The 15072-nt window shown below is 43.9% G+C and overlaps 1 protein-coding gene across 1 annotated transcript; it reads right to left on the bottom strand.

Annotated features, from left to right (window-relative positions):
- Window positions 1-355: 355 nt before the first annotated feature.
- TMEM127 (transmembrane protein 127) lies at window positions 356-15061 on the bottom strand. Its single transcript, XM_088151872.1, has 4 exons — window positions 14902-15061; window positions 11160-11585; window positions 5773-5937; window positions 356-3972 (listed from the first exon to the last, which is right to left on the bottom strand). Exons 2-4 carry the CDS (start codon window positions 11401-11403, stop codon window positions 3665-3667), a joined length of 717 nt encoding a protein of 238 aa, XP_088007998.1. The 5' UTR covers window positions 11404-11585; window positions 14902-15061; the 3' UTR covers window positions 356-3664.
- Window positions 15062-15072: the final 11 nt, after the last annotated feature.

The raw sequence follows: 15072 nt of genomic DNA, 5'->3' as shown, positions 1-15072 counted from the left end.
GTGGACTTCAACTCCCAGAATTCTGGGTGGCAGGGGAATTCTGGGAGTTGAAGTCCACACCTCTTAAAGTGGCCAAGGTTGAGGAACACCGATCTGGAGTATTATTTCAATTTGCCATGAAGAGTATGGAAAAACAATTGCAGCACATCCTCTAACCCTGAACTATCCATGCTACTAACACGTTTTTAACTAATTTCTGCCACTGGTCTTGCACTTGAAAGAAAGCAACCACTTCCATGTTATTGCCCAAAAAAACTTGAAGGCAGCTTTACTTTTTTTTTTTTTAACCTGCCATTACAAGGAATAATCCACATGATTTCAGTAATTAAAACATTTTAAGGAGGAGACGTCTAAAATAGGTGGTAGCTTTTATTAAAACATGAAGTTATTTCAGAAATATTTCCCTTCCACAGGATCCTCAAAACAGCACCTTCGTGGAGGTGTAACGTTTACCTGTATTCAGAACTGATCGTCTGGTTAGGAAACCAAAATCTCTTAAAAATCATTTAAGTAGCGACTACTCTTGTAAATGGAATGGAAATTTTGAGTTGCGCGACAGGCGGGGACCGGTACTGTGGCGTCTCCTGCATGGGTACAATGCCATCTTTAAAAGGACATGGTAAGAATAATATGGAGGGAGGGAGGAATTGGAAGAAAAAAGAGCTCGATATTTTTAAAATGTGAGACGTCATCCTCCTCTCTCGGGCAGATGCTCTTCCCCGAAATGCATTCTCAGGCTGATTTCCAATGAGCTGGATAATCCGGAGAACAAGGGGAAGCAGTGTTGTCTCCCTCCACACAAGCAACGATGCTGGCCAAGGATTACACTCCATTCGAGCAACAGTAGGCATGACTTCCATTGCACCACAGCTCTCACGGTATTCTAACAGTAATACCCTCGGTAGCACGCGTACTGCTGATCTTGCATCACTGCATCACTTTAGAACGGAATTCCTTTTTTAATTGAAGCATCTTCAGGCAGGGATGTAATGTTCTTCTGTTGGGCAAGCATTTCGTGAGAAGACCTTATTTCACTGAATCCTGTTCCTCAGCTCCAGCCTTCGTAGAAAGGGTGTTCTTTTTCTGGTATTCTAATCCTTTATTGTGCATTAGTTTTATGAAGAAAGAGAGATTCAAGGTGGGTTGACAAGAGTAAATGCACTGCAATGCAGCTATTATTAAAAAAATAGAAACATGTAAATGCAGAACAGTCGCCTTTGCAGGCAGCCAGCCAACATGTAGAGAGATACTGGCCAAGTTGGGTTTGCACTTCCTGATGGAGGAAGCCGCACAGGGCTCCCTAATCCTGTGATCATTCCTTACGAGCTGAATTCAAATATTTGGTAAGAGGCTATTTACACCCTTGTTTTATTTTTGGTAGAAAAAGGAATCCAGTACCAATGGATTTAATCAACAGTGCTTCATGAACGATGCTCTAGGTCTAAAAACAATCATATGCAGATTATGTGGAGAAGGTTTTCACGAAGTCCTGCTATTGAAACAAGGCAAATGAGGCCGCCAGTTATTCTGAAGATGAGTCAAGTTCCCTTACTGCTTCTCTGCCTTGGACCAGAAAAGGAGAACAGAGCAACCATGTTTTTCCATTACACCCTTCAAGATCCAAAGACGAGAGATCAGGTGGAAAGAGTAAAAGTGTGCACAACATTTGCAGCCAAATTATGCTTGGGAAGCAATCTGAAGGGAGCAAAAGGCCCCGCTGCCATTGCTACAGGCTGTTTTGTGAGCAGGTGGAAAGCACAGAAGTGAGATTGGGACACATAATTTAACTACCTTTAAAAAAAAATGGTCAGGTTTCTTCTACATTCCACAGCTTTGTCCTCCTCCTCCACATCTTTTAGAAGTCTTCAGAGTCTAATAAAAGTTCTCTTCCAATTTTTCTTCCATGCAATTAAGAGAACATAGAAGGGTTATCTTTCTCCATTTCAAGCCTTATACCAGTTCATACTGGCAGCACGTTAAAATGCTCAGGCTGTAGAGCCTTTCCAGTTCTCTGCATGAACTGGCACAGATAAGAGAAGAATTAAAGTCCGCTCTAAGTTTGAAAGACAAAAGAACCCTCAGAGGGTAGCTTCAGCATCAATATCATAGAAAACATCCTCCAACATCTCAGTCAGGTTTCACTGTATGATCTTTTCACCTAGTTGAATAGGAACAAACTTCCATCCAGTAAAACCGGTTTTACTTTTTTGTTTTACAATCTCAATCTTCCTTTAAAATACACATGCATTCCTTGATAGGCCTCTCACTCTGTTTCATGTAAGCTGCTTCCCGCAGTCAGTAAAAGCACATTTTAGTGAATACAAAACATTGCTGGCTTATTCAAAGCAGATTTACCTCAATGCAGAGAAAAAGAAAAAGGTTAACCATATTCTCTTTGTACAGAAAGCGAACTCTGAAATGCTCTTTCAGTTACTACCTGCAGCTAAGAGGGTGACTTCTGCCTGTGAAACACTGGCTGGTCAGAAGAATCAGCTCAGGGGCTATGGAGACGGTTTGAGACATAAGGGTGGAGTCAGTTCAGAAAAGACAAACCGAAAAGGTAACCACGGAAGTCAAGCCTGGAATCAGTATTTGCATATAGTCTGGAGACTGGAGGGGAAAGGATGTGGTTCTGATATGTTGCTTTGCGGGGCGGGCTGAAGGCCTGGCAACTGTGCGACAGGAGTGCCAACTGGAAGGACAGCCCCGGGATTCCTTGCCATAGACAGGAGTCCAATCTATTCAAGACAAACTCAGTAGTGGCAATATCCTGGAGCAGGCCACGTTTTGTTGCCCCTTCCCCTCCCTCCCCCCCATTGCTTAGGGAAAGAGGCGGCTGCAAGAACAGCAAAGAAAGTGCAAAACGCTTCTGCGAAGTCGCAGGAGGCAGAATGTGGGAGTGGATGAAACAATGGTGGAAGCAAACTTAACCATGCTTTTCAGGAAGCACAAGGTTCGACCAAAATGTGTCCCCTCTCCACAAACCAGTGCATAGAGGAATCCCATCTTTCAGGGTGCTGAAGGCCGAGCACATTGGCCCTAGGTGGGGACATCTGAGAGTCCCCTTCCACTCTTCCCCCAAAGAAGAGAGAGAGGCTCTGCGGGTGGCACTACAGGACCGCTGAATTTCCTCTGGCCTACACCCCCACCAGCGTGAAACATCTCAGCGCAATGCCAAAAATGGTGGAACCCTCCCCCCCACCCCCAGCCCTTTCCCACTCAGATCAAGCTGTCTACATGCCATCTTTTTCACATCCTCTTCCTGAAGCAGCTTGGCTTTTCCTCTCTTCAGGCCTCTCTCTGGAGCCCCCGAGTTCTGCAGCTCTTTGCTAGAAGCTGGAGCTGGAAAATGCTGGGCAGTTCGTGTGGCCCCTTAACGCACGAGGTTCAGAACCCAGCCCCCAACGGTCACCCAATTGCTTCAGAACGCGGCTGCTTCAGAGGCCACTGCACGAGCAAGTCTTCTGCTTGGGCAGCTGTCCTCTCCCTAGCCAGGAAACGGTACAAGTGAGCAAATCACTGGAGGGGGGGGAGAAGGGGAGAAGCGCCCACGCGAGGTTCCAGGAAGAGAAGGGAACGTATTCCCAAGCAATTGTGTGCAGGTTGACTTTGGGGGTGGGCTGGAAGAAATCCTCCTTGCCCCAGCCATCATCCAGGGGGAGCATTATGGGGTGTAAGCCGGTGGGGGCTGGAACTGGTTGATCCCTTCGTACTCTGCGGGGTAAGGTTCATTCTCCTCCATCTCGGACAGGAGCTCCAAGGCCTGCTCCTCTTCTTCGGTGGGGTAGTGGCGCAGCAGGTTGGCAGCCGTGGCCAGGATCGATGCCCCCCCGGCTCCAGCCACCAGGTAAAAGCTCACGGCAAACGTAACGTACACTTGCGAGCCGTGGTACTTCTTGTGCTGCTGCTGCTGTGCAAGAATCAGCTCCGAGGCCCAGTAGCAAAACCCAATCACCGTGGCACATTGCAGCACTGCGGGCAGAAGGAAAAGACAGGCGGAAACACCGGGAATGAGGCCATGGGCAATGCCTCTTTCTCAGGCTGACACCCCCCCACCCCCCCAGATACCACATGCAGGATGCTGGTGGGGAGCCAAAGGGCTTGCATCATCTCATTCATCTGCTGAACGTACTTTGTCTTGCTTTTCCAAACCATTATGGTCTTTACGACGAATGTTACAGATCGCAGACCAAAGTGGAAAGCAGACAGATGGGGGGGGGGGAGTTAAGAGAACAAAAATGCCAATAGCAAATGGGGGGTGGGGGGAAGAGAAATGATCGTTCGGGATTTGAAACTGAATGAACTTCTTGACCTGGTTTGTGTTCTGGAGAACTGACTAGACAAAATGCTCTGAGTATGACTCTTTACTGGTTATCTCTACCTCGTCTCCCAGTGGCCTTTGCGAAGACAAGGGGGTGCGATTTTATCTCCTGACCAAGTTTTCTCACAGCTTTTCGATTTGGAGTGTGCCTATCTGAAGTCTGGGGTTTGGGACAAGATGGCGGTTCTTTAGGCAAACTATTTGCTCTACAATCCTTCTTCTTGAATTAGCCAAAGTGGCCCCAGGCCTCCAGAACAGGTTAATGGTGTTGCACCATCTTAGGAATGATTCAGGTCTCCAAGCCCTTGATGACCACCATGGATATATCTGGCCCATTTCTCTCAGCAAAGGACACCTGAGATCTGGTTTCCTGTGTTGGTGGAATGGGCAGCCTGCATGAAAGGCCTGGAGTGCCCCTGTGATGGGTGCATCACAACATGGTGAGGCTTAAAGTAAGATGGGCCAGACCAGGAAAGTGATGAGCCAATTAGGGATCTTCTTGATTCCTACACAGAATCCCAAGTGGACCACTGGAAGGAAGAAAAGGCCCAGGAGCTGACAGGATCATGCTGGAACACCCTTCTCTGAGTAGCAGCCAAATACTCTGGTTTTTACCAGTACCGGGAGCAATGCAACCAATTATGATATTGCATCCTTAGACAGCTGGGGGCTGTTGTATCATACCCCCTTCTGGCTTATAAGAGCAGCCACAGGAAGAGGATGAGTTGGCACTGAATAAAAGTTAACGGCATCTGCACTGTTGCAAGATGGGGAGATTCAATAAAACTTCAGAGGCCTTCTTAATCGCTGCTCCCATGCTTTGGCTCTGTTGGCCTTTCGCCTCAAAGCAAAGCCACTTTTATTCAGGCATTTAAACTGTTCTGTTATTGAAGATGATGTTGTTTTAACAACTGCTATACTGTAATTTTACTGTTAAAATTACAGTATAATTTAATAATTTTATCAATATATTAGATGCCTTACGACTATTTTTTAATGGAAACATAGGATATAACCTGAATATACTTCAAAAGGTGGTCTAATGTCTTGCCAATTTTTTTTGCTATACCCTCATAGCATTATTTTGAGATTATTCTGTGGCATATAGCCAAACCAAGGGCCAAAGACTGAAGTGTACTGATGCAGAAAGCAAAAAAAGTAAGGAATCTTGTTGATCCAACTAATTATGGATAATTTAATTGTGCCTTCAATGCAGATGGGATTTTATACAGCAATATGGCACATAAGCTCTAAAATTTCATGAGGGAAAAATCTGCATGATAGAAACATGCAAATAAAGCTGTGTTTGGTCAAGGCTCAAGATCAAGCATGTATGGAAAAAGGTGAATGTATTTGATGGACCAGTAAGAGGAGTGGACGGTTGCGGAAGGCTCGTGTGAACTTGGAAAAGGAACATAAAATGTAATAGGAGGTCAGCGCACTCCAGCTACCTGTGAGAATGTGAGCAAATGCATAACGCCGAGTAATCTTCAGTGCAGGATGCTTGGGCCCGAAGACATCCAGGAGGAAGGCTGAAAGGCTGCAGATGATTCCCAAGAAGCAGAAAGCAGCGATAACCCGAAGTAACAACACCGTCTGGGGGTTCATGCAGTAGTCTGGAAGGATGAAGACAGAATCAAAAAGTAGTTTCCATTAGTGGCGTTACTTTTGACCAGGAATTCCTCATCATTTCACAAATTCAATCTTTCAATTTATAACCCAGAATGTCTACAGTGCATTGCAATATTGTTTACTGAATATTCTGATTTCAGTAAAGGATACCCTAGCCTTCCCCTACCGGGGTATTCTCCAGATAGGTGGACTTTGTCTCCCAGAATTCCCCAACCAGTGAAGCTGTTGCTGAGGATTCTAGGAATTCACATATCTCAAGGGGCCAAAGTTACAGAAGGCTGGGCTGGGTGGGAGGAAAACATTTCAAACTGGGTGGTTTATAGAAAATTATGTTTAATAGATGAACATGGATTATTACGAAGGCTATCCTAAAGACAAAAATAAAATTCTCATAATGCTAGTGCTGGTTATAGAAATTTTCAGGCAGTAAAGTCTTTGTTCTATGCTGGTCTTGTGTTCGTTAGCTTCATCATAAATGCAGCATCATGAAATGCTCTAGCCTGGTATAGATTCTACCTTTAAGATGCACCCATTGAGCTAAAACAAATGTCTCTTCCATAAGCATACATGACAGGATTCTCCCCCAGACCCTCCAAGAACACAGTACCGAATCACAGGGCCTTATTTAAAACTGAAGCTCAGTCTTTATTTGACAAAACACTCAGTCAGATAGTTTTCTATTTGGACTTGTTTCTCAGCGAAGTAAGAACAGCCTCCTAGTTTTTATGGGGATAAATACTGTATATTTCTTCATACCCAGGGATATTACAAGTAATTTATAGGAACCTTTATTTATTTATGTCAATTTATATGGCTGCCCATCTTGCAAACAGTGATACTAGGTGGCTAACAGAATTAAAAGCGCAATTAAATACAGCTAATGCAACAATCATCATGTACACATAATGGCGATACTGGTTGATCAAGAGTGAATTGTGCAGCAGTTCAGTCCTGGAACAGTGGAATCCCAGGAATGAATACTCCCGTGTTTCCAAAGCTCACCGTGAAATAAAATATGCTTCCAAGTGACTGTAGGCAGTAATTTGTTTTTCTTTTAAATAAATTATATTTTGAGGTGTCTAATAATCAAATCCATATTTGTGTGATATTTCCAGCAGTCTGTTTACAGTAATAACAAGAAGCAGGGCAAGTGCCCTAGGATTCTCTCACTGGTCATCGATATTGAGCTTTTGCTCCTGAAGAGCTGCTCAGCTGCAATCTTGTTATGATCACAAGGCCTGTTTTTAATGCCTTTTAGCAGGACGCTTGACTCAGCCAGAGTTCTTTCCAGCTTCCTCTGCGGTGCAGAACTTCCTTCAAGTCTTTGTCTTGTTTTGACAACGCTGTTTGACTCATATTTCAACCACGTCTCGGATCAAGAGTTGTTTCACTTTGACAGTTTCCTCAAGGATCTTTTCACCTACTTAAATGTGCTCTACTGTCTTATCTTGTGGCTCCTGCCACAGCAACAAGCTGAACCGTAAAAACTCCCATTAAGCAGAATAAACAGGTAAGAATCTTGTGAGATACGCCCGTCACTGAGAATCCGAAATGGAACTTCCTATAAATTTGGGAGTGGGGGGGCTTCTTAAGTGAAACAAAATTACTCTTTCAGACTATAAGACTGAGATTGGCAACATGCTGCTTCTGGATGTCCAAGCAGCCCCAGAAACTCCCTTTAACATCTGAGGTCCCTCTCTCCTGATGTTCACTTTGATTTTTATTTCCTTTAATTATTCAGGACAGAGAAAAAGCAGCACAGCTCTGGCCTCCTATCATCTGACCTCCCCCTCTGATTCCCAGGTGAGCCCTGAAAGAAAAAGGAAAAGGAAGGGACTCAGCTGTTTCCCAAATGCTCACTGAAATGCTTTGAAAAAGAAACAGAAAGAGGCGTTGTCCAGTAAGCTTGGGACGATACTGAGGCAAGGGAGAACAGAAGGAAGGGCTGAGGAGGCAGTACAATGCTTTTGGGGAGGAAAGTAATTAATTTACAGGTAGACCTCATTTAACAACCACAGTTGAGACCAGAATTTAGGTTGCTAAGCAATATGGTCGTTAAGCAAATCATCACATGACCATACCCGATTTTACAACCTCTTTTGCTGCAATCATTAAGCGAATCACATAGTTCCTCATTGATTTTGCTTGATGGAAGCCAGCTGGGAAGGTCGCAAATGGCAATCACGTGACCCCAGGATGCTGCAACCGTCGTAAGTGCGAGCTGGTTGCCAAGTACCCAGATCATGATCATGTGACTGCTGAGTGTGGCAATCCCAACACTCCAAACTTGAAAGTGGTCCACAGCCCCAAACGCTGCATTCCTTTTATAACGGGGGGGGGGGGCGTACTTTGAGCCTTCAAACAAATATGATCCAGAAAACATTGGATTAATACTTTTATAACACATCAGTATTATGTCTAGCGCTCGCTATAGTCCTCAAGCATGATTTAAGTTCCACAAACATATTTTGTTAGCTGCTTAATTCGTGACTTTTTAGAAGCATAGTTTGGCATCTCCCCCATTTCAAAACTGCTGAAATTCTTTTTCAGAAATAATCTGACATGTTGCATTACAAATGCAACCATCTGAGAATAGGTGTTGTTTTGCAAAATCAAGTTTCTTGAATTCAAAAATGAATTCAAGTCCTGGCCTATGCATATATTCCTAATGTTCACCCCATGTGCCTAGATACTCTTCTCTTGCTCTCAGAACATTCAGAGACTGTCAAATTTAGGGGGAAAAAATCAAGTACTTCTCTCATCAGGTGTGTAAACAGCCCCTTGCTTATGGAACAAAAATTGTTTCTAGGTGACCAGAAAGCAAATCTTTGTAAACAGGGAGATCTATGAAACTCCCTTCCATTCGGATCTACAACTGCTGGTACAGATATCGATGGGGCAGGTGGACCAATACAAACATTCATACTTGATTCATTTTTGTGAAAGGCTGATTTATTTGTTGATTCCACCGTGTTCCATCTTGTCAAGTGTACAGGTTGTGAATTAGTGAGATTTACTTCTTCCATTAGCAACTCAGTGGATTTAGACCTCATGGATGCCAAAAAAGTGCTCCTGCTTAAATGTGATTTACATTTTTCACCCTCACAATTTTTCATCCTCCAAAACCAACTTCTGGAGAACCAGAACAGAGATGTTGGGGTTTTGAAGAACTGCTTTACTTTGTTCACAATCTGTTGCATGCAGCTCCTCCCAGTTCAAGAAACTTGAAATCCTGTTCTAATGACAGCTCACCATAGCTACAAGCAACAAAAAATCCAGAAGACTGTGTTCAATTTTAGGATGTTTCACACGGAGCAAGTGCGCAGTCATAATCTAATACCAAAAAGGATATCAGAGCTTGATGTATAGGACAAGATTAGCTGGCAATGAGTCAACCTCATTTCAGTATGAAGAAACGTGTCTGATCAACTGAACTACCTGCGAATATGAGTTTTTTGGTGGGATGGTATGTATGCAAAAGAGCAAACAAATCAACCCAGGCTCATGACCCAAATAATCCACTTTCAAAATGGTGATTGCAGACAAACAAGGGAGGATGGAGGAAGGTTAAAGAAAACGAGGAATGAGAATGTGAAAATCTGGCTGATTTCCTTAGTCTTCACTTTGGTGAGGGATAGTGTTAGCCTCCCTAATAGACCAGGCTAAGAAATCAACTCCACAAGAAGGCTAAAACTATCTTTACTGAGATTGGCTATAACAACAGAATCTTGCAAGTCTGATTGTGTCGTACCTTCCTTCCCTTCTTATACTCCAGTGAGTCAGTGTGGCATAATGATATTAATAATAATAACAACAATAATACTAACAATAATTTATTAACTTGTATGCCACCTGACTCTCAACAGCTCACAACAATCAAAGAGATTATATGAAAATCAATAAAAAGAGCCACTTTCGAATGTTTTCTTGTTATCTCACTTAAAAAATGTTTCAGCCACTTTTGCCTAGATAACAGTTCTTACATATTTCTATCAAGGTCACCTTCCTTCCTCTCTACATCTAGGGAGCTATAGGGTTAAACTACATGGGAACCATTACTTTTTTCAAAGAAAAATTGTGACCTTTATGCAAGCTTCTGAGATTTCCAGGCACAGATAGCAAAAAAATGAATGATTTGTTCATGTCACGGTAGAACAGGAGGACCAGAAGTCTCTGATAGGGCCTTTCAAGGAACTTTAAGGGCACTGTTTTAAGTGAGGGAGACCGTTAGAGAACTACTGATAACCAGCCAGTGGTATGCCTGAAAATTAACCAACTGCATGGCTGAATTTTTATCCTGACTATTTGTTTATTGGTGACACCCACCCCCATGCACAATTATATTTTGCACCATATTTAACAAGTAAGTGGACCTTGCTCTTTACAGGATACCAGCATCAAGCTGAATGAGAAAAAAATGTGGAGGAAGTGGTGAGAGGAGGAAGAATTGAAGCGCTAAGTTCTTTGAATAGAACAACAGTTATGCACTTTGTTCCCTATGTAATAATGGCAAACCTGCAAGTTATGATTTGTTTGTACTCTAAATATAGCCTTATGAAAATAGGATGAAATCCATGTTCCAAGACTCAAAATTAATCAGAGCTAACTAGATGCCTAACCTTCCCCAGATGACCCAGCTTGGCTACAATCCTACTTGACAGTATGCTCTACCAGAGGCTGCATCTCCAAGCAAGCATGCCTATGAAATTGCACAGTTTGATAGAGTTCAAGAAGGTGGGGACCACAACACTGAATATCATAAGTTCTGCTACCACATTTATTAACTCTGGGTTAATAGCCTAGAACCTCAGAACTCTACTTGCTGAACCTCACGACAAAATTCAGATTTAATAAGAGAAAGCATGACACTGATATACTCTTTACAATGAAGCAGAAATTTCCTTTCTACCAGCAGGTCTCCACTAGAAATGGATTCCCCCTTTGCGAGAAATTACTTTAAAACTACAGCACATCTATCACCTACGTCAATGTTTCTCAACCTCACCAACTTTAAGATGCATGAACTTCAATCCCCAGAATTTCCCAGCCAGGTTGCATAAGTCCACGGATCTTAAAGTTGCTGAGGTTGAGAAACACTGACCTAGGTGACCGTGACTTTGGCCAAATGAGCAGCAGAGGATCAGGCACACAGACCAGTCTATAGTTATCTTTAACAGTACCCATTCAGCCCACATTTCCTTCTCACCTTTAAGTAGATCCGGGTCAATGTATCCAAGCACATCGGCAACACCCAGCTCCTGGCGAGAACAAGTGCCCCCATGAATCCGTAGCCAGGCAGGCTCTGCCAGGGCAGTACACAGGGCAGTTATTGAGAGTGCCCCAGGCAACGCAGAGGCCAAGCTCCTTTCGGGTTGCTTTGGCAAGGCACTCCCATCTTGGCCTCTTCGCCTTCGGCCACTAGGCAACACTGAACCACTTGGGGTATACATGGATCTTCTTTCGGATGTGAGGCCAAACAGATCCAGTGCAACAATGTAGACTGAAACACTTCAGATCTTCAGAAGCGGGTACTGCCAGCGCTACTGGGTATTAGCTAGGAGGCAGCAGATTAACAAAAGGCCTGTAGACAGGACATCAAAGGCAGGGAGGTCTCTGGACTCTGTTGAGGAACCTAAAAGAGACAATTTATGACATGCAGATACAAGATGGGACAAGAAATTGCTGTCTCTAATTGACCACGGTATGGATCCATGAGAGTTCCCTTCTAGGCTACCAGAGTTTAATTGGTGGCATGTGGGCTGGAAAATGATACAGACATTGCCAAGGTCAAGCAGAGGACAGACAGCAATATTCTACATAGCAGTATATTGGACCAAGGCATGTGAAGATGCTGGAATCTGGGTTAACAAAAATACAAAGCACTAAAATAGCCAATAATTAGACCAAAGAAAGAGATCAAGTCAAATAGTCACAGGGGTAATTTCTTTAAAGCAATAGGGGCCTGGTGCAGTTCACATTTTAATAAAACATTTCTTTGCGTTTTGCTTCAAAGCCACTAACATTATATAAAAACACCTTGACAAAGACCACACGCATGTCCTCCATGCTAACAACCTATAACATATTTGTAATACTCAGAGAATTATTCAAGATACTAACACCATCTGAGGAATATAAACATGAGGGCAGCTCTCATTCTAAAGGCCACTGTTTATTCACACTCTCTTCCTTTTTACGCAACGCAATCTGTACCCACTGGAGTGTTTCTCAACACTGTGCAGATTTCAGTTAATTGGGGAGATAAGGGGATCCTCATTTTACCCCTAATTTTCTTAAATGTCACCCTTGTTGATTTTGAATACCACTTTCAAGCTAAAGAATTTGTGCACCCCAAGTCCACAAGAGCCAGAAGACAAGAAGAATTTTCCTGAAGAAAAACAATATGGAATTTTATATAAAGGATAAGAGGCAACTGTTCCCTGAACTACCCTTAAGTAGCATTACCAGGTATCTTATCTAATTCCTGAGCCGAATTACCTTTAAAAAGAGCCTATTTAAGACCAAAGAAAATGAAACACTCATCTACAAAATGAATGTGCAACTGCAATTTAGTCATACACCTGAACTAGAATAACACATTTTGTCCATTTGCCCTGACCATTTCTTTCTGTTCATGCTTTTTTTTCCCCTCTGCTGTTATTTATCTTTTGGGCTCAAGCCAGGAACAAGCTACTTCACAGGACATGGTTAGCTCTCTCTAGGTTCTTAAGAAAAAGGTTGTGCTGTGGGCATAGACACCACAAGAGCCCAGTGCCAGACTCTGTTTAACCTTGCTACCTAGTTGCACAAGGCTGGAGATTTTTAACTAGGAAACAATTCAGGTAAGAAATAATTCAGTCAAACTTCCACACTTGCAGACCTGTTAGAAGGAGCAAAGCTTCCCCTGTATCTTCTTCCACTATTGATTTCTGTAAACTGCTCAATAATTAAAACAATGAAAAGAAATCATTTAAGTCACTGAGTTCAACCCCCACCCAGGGCAGGAATCCAAACTGTAGTATTGCCAGTAAGGGTTACCGGGTCTTTCACTGAGCACACCCAGCCTCAATCTCCCTTAGTAATGGGTTCCACTATTGCTAGAAAGTTTTTTCCAACATTCAACCACAATCTGTCTTCCTGTGACTTAAGACCCTTATTCCAGACCTTGCATAATGGAATGACAAAGAACAGATTGTGGCTTTCTTCTTCCCATATTACATCTCCCCTTAAGGGATTTTTCTCAAGGCTACATATAGTTCAGTTCCTCCTTATAAGGCTTACTTTCCAGTCCTTGATTATTCTCACTGCCATTCTCTACACTCATTCCAGTTTTTCTGAATGTTTCTTAAAACATGATGCTCAGAATGGTACACAATACTCAGTGTAGAGTCTGATCAATACAGAATAGAATAGAACTATTCCTTTCCTGTGATTTGGAAAGTTTACACTGATTGATACAGCACAAAATTGCATTTACATTTTAGCAGCTAATCATATTGATCTTTAGCATCCCATCATATTGACTCACGCTCAGCTACAATTCTAAGACCCTTTTCATACATACTACTACCAAACCTGGAATTCCTCATTCTAAATTTGCACACTAAACACTAAATTTAGTTTCTCCCCCAGTTTGGCATTTGTGTCTATTAAGATTTCTTTTGTTAATCTCAGTCCACTTCTCTCTAGCCTATTTTGAATTTTGTTTCTGTCTTCCAAAGGATCTGCTATCTCTTCCAGTTCTGTACGATCTACACCTTTTACTCCATTTAACCAAGTGTTCTTGAAAATTTAAAACCAATTAAATCCAATCATTTGATGGCTCGGCCTCACTTTATCAAGGGACAACTAATACTAATTACATTTTTTACATCTTATAACTAGTACTAATTGCATTTTTACATCTTATAACTAGTACTAATTGCATTTTTACATTTTTGCATCTTATAATACAGTAAAGCCTTTAGATCAGGCCCTCCTGACTGGAAATGATGGGAGTTGCAGTGCAACACATTTAGAAGATGCCACTTTGAACCTGGCCAGATGAAAAGCCAACCACCATTCTCTAAAAAACTGCCCCTGGAAAAAGATGGGGGGGGAAAAGTTCTGCATAAGCCGTTGTGCGAAGCCAAGCTGCACAACTCCACAGTGGAGCCTTTGAGAGGCCAGGAAAAAAATGCTTCTTTGTCTCTCCCACACTCAGACTCGCATTTTCCAGCATCCTGTCCATGTAACTTTTTCTCTCCATTTTCCGGGTGTCCCAAAGTCCAATCTAAGTGTTGGCCAAAACAGAGGAGTCCCTCTAGTTGTACAGTAACAGGCTACTTTTACTGCCTTGAAGAAAATACAGTTCCTCCGGGAACACAAAGGACGGGCGATTTATGACCCCGCAATGACAGCAAGGCTTTTTTTTTTTTTTAACTTGGTCCCTGGCGTCTCCTTCCCCACGTTGGCAGATTTTTTAACTGGTACTGTTTACTATTGTTTCTTTACTTGTCTTAATACGTCATACGTTGCCCTGGAGTCGCACGGTGGTTGAGGGGGCATCTCAACGGAACCAAGACTGTGAGTAAAAATAACACCCTGAACCCCCGTCGGCTGCACCCCCTTCAATCATCATCATCATCATCATTATCATCAAGGCTCCACCACGTTAGCATCCCGCCAACTCCGCTGGCTGGGTTCACACAACGCGCCGAACCCGAAACGCGAGTCCGCGAACCCCAGAACCCCACAGCCCACCCGAGGAGCCCCATTCCAGGCTGTTCACGTGAAGGGACCGCCCGGGTTCACACGACGCGCAGCCCGCGATTCCAGCGGGCGGGGCGCGGGACATCCCCTCAGTCCCCGACTCGCTGCCGGGCCGGGCCGGGCCGGGCCGAACCGCGCCCCCCCGCCGCCGCCGCCGCCGCCGCCGCCGCCGCCGCCCTCCCGTGCGCCCTCCTCACCGCTGGCCGCTCCGAGGCCTGAGCCGCGGCGGGCCTCAGCCGGGCTGCCCTCGCGACCGCGCCGGGGGGCCGCCGAGCCTGACAAAGCCGCCCCTCCCTCCGCGCCCGCGTCCCCGGGCGCCGCTGCCTCCGCGCTTCCGCTTCCGCCTCCTCGTGCGCGACGTCACGCGC

This window comes from Python bivittatus, unplaced genomic scaffold (assembly GCF_059951505.1).
Source record: "Python bivittatus isolate LINGU-HERP-01145 unplaced genomic scaffold, Pbiv_v1 ctg000680_np1212, whole genome shotgun sequence".
Lineage (NCBI taxonomy): Eukaryota > Metazoa > Chordata > Lepidosauria > Squamata > Pythonidae > Python > Python bivittatus.
This window is presented reverse-complemented; position numbering and strand designations above follow the sequence as displayed.

Bases quoted from the DNA above. Each gene is read 5' to 3' on its own strand.
- TMEM127 (XM_088151872.1), bottom strand. From the start codon at position 11,403: ATGTATACCCCAAGTGGTTCAGTGTTGCCTAGTGGCCGAAGGCGAAGA. The intron at 5,938-11,159 runs GTGAGAAGGAAA...TCATCCTTCCAG, and splicing joins TGACCCGGATCTACTTAAAG to ACTACTGCATGAACCCCCAG. The intron at 3,973-5,772 runs GTAGCTGGAGTG...TTCTGCCCGCAG, and splicing joins ATTTGCTCACATTCTCACAG to TGCTGCAATGTGCCACGGTG.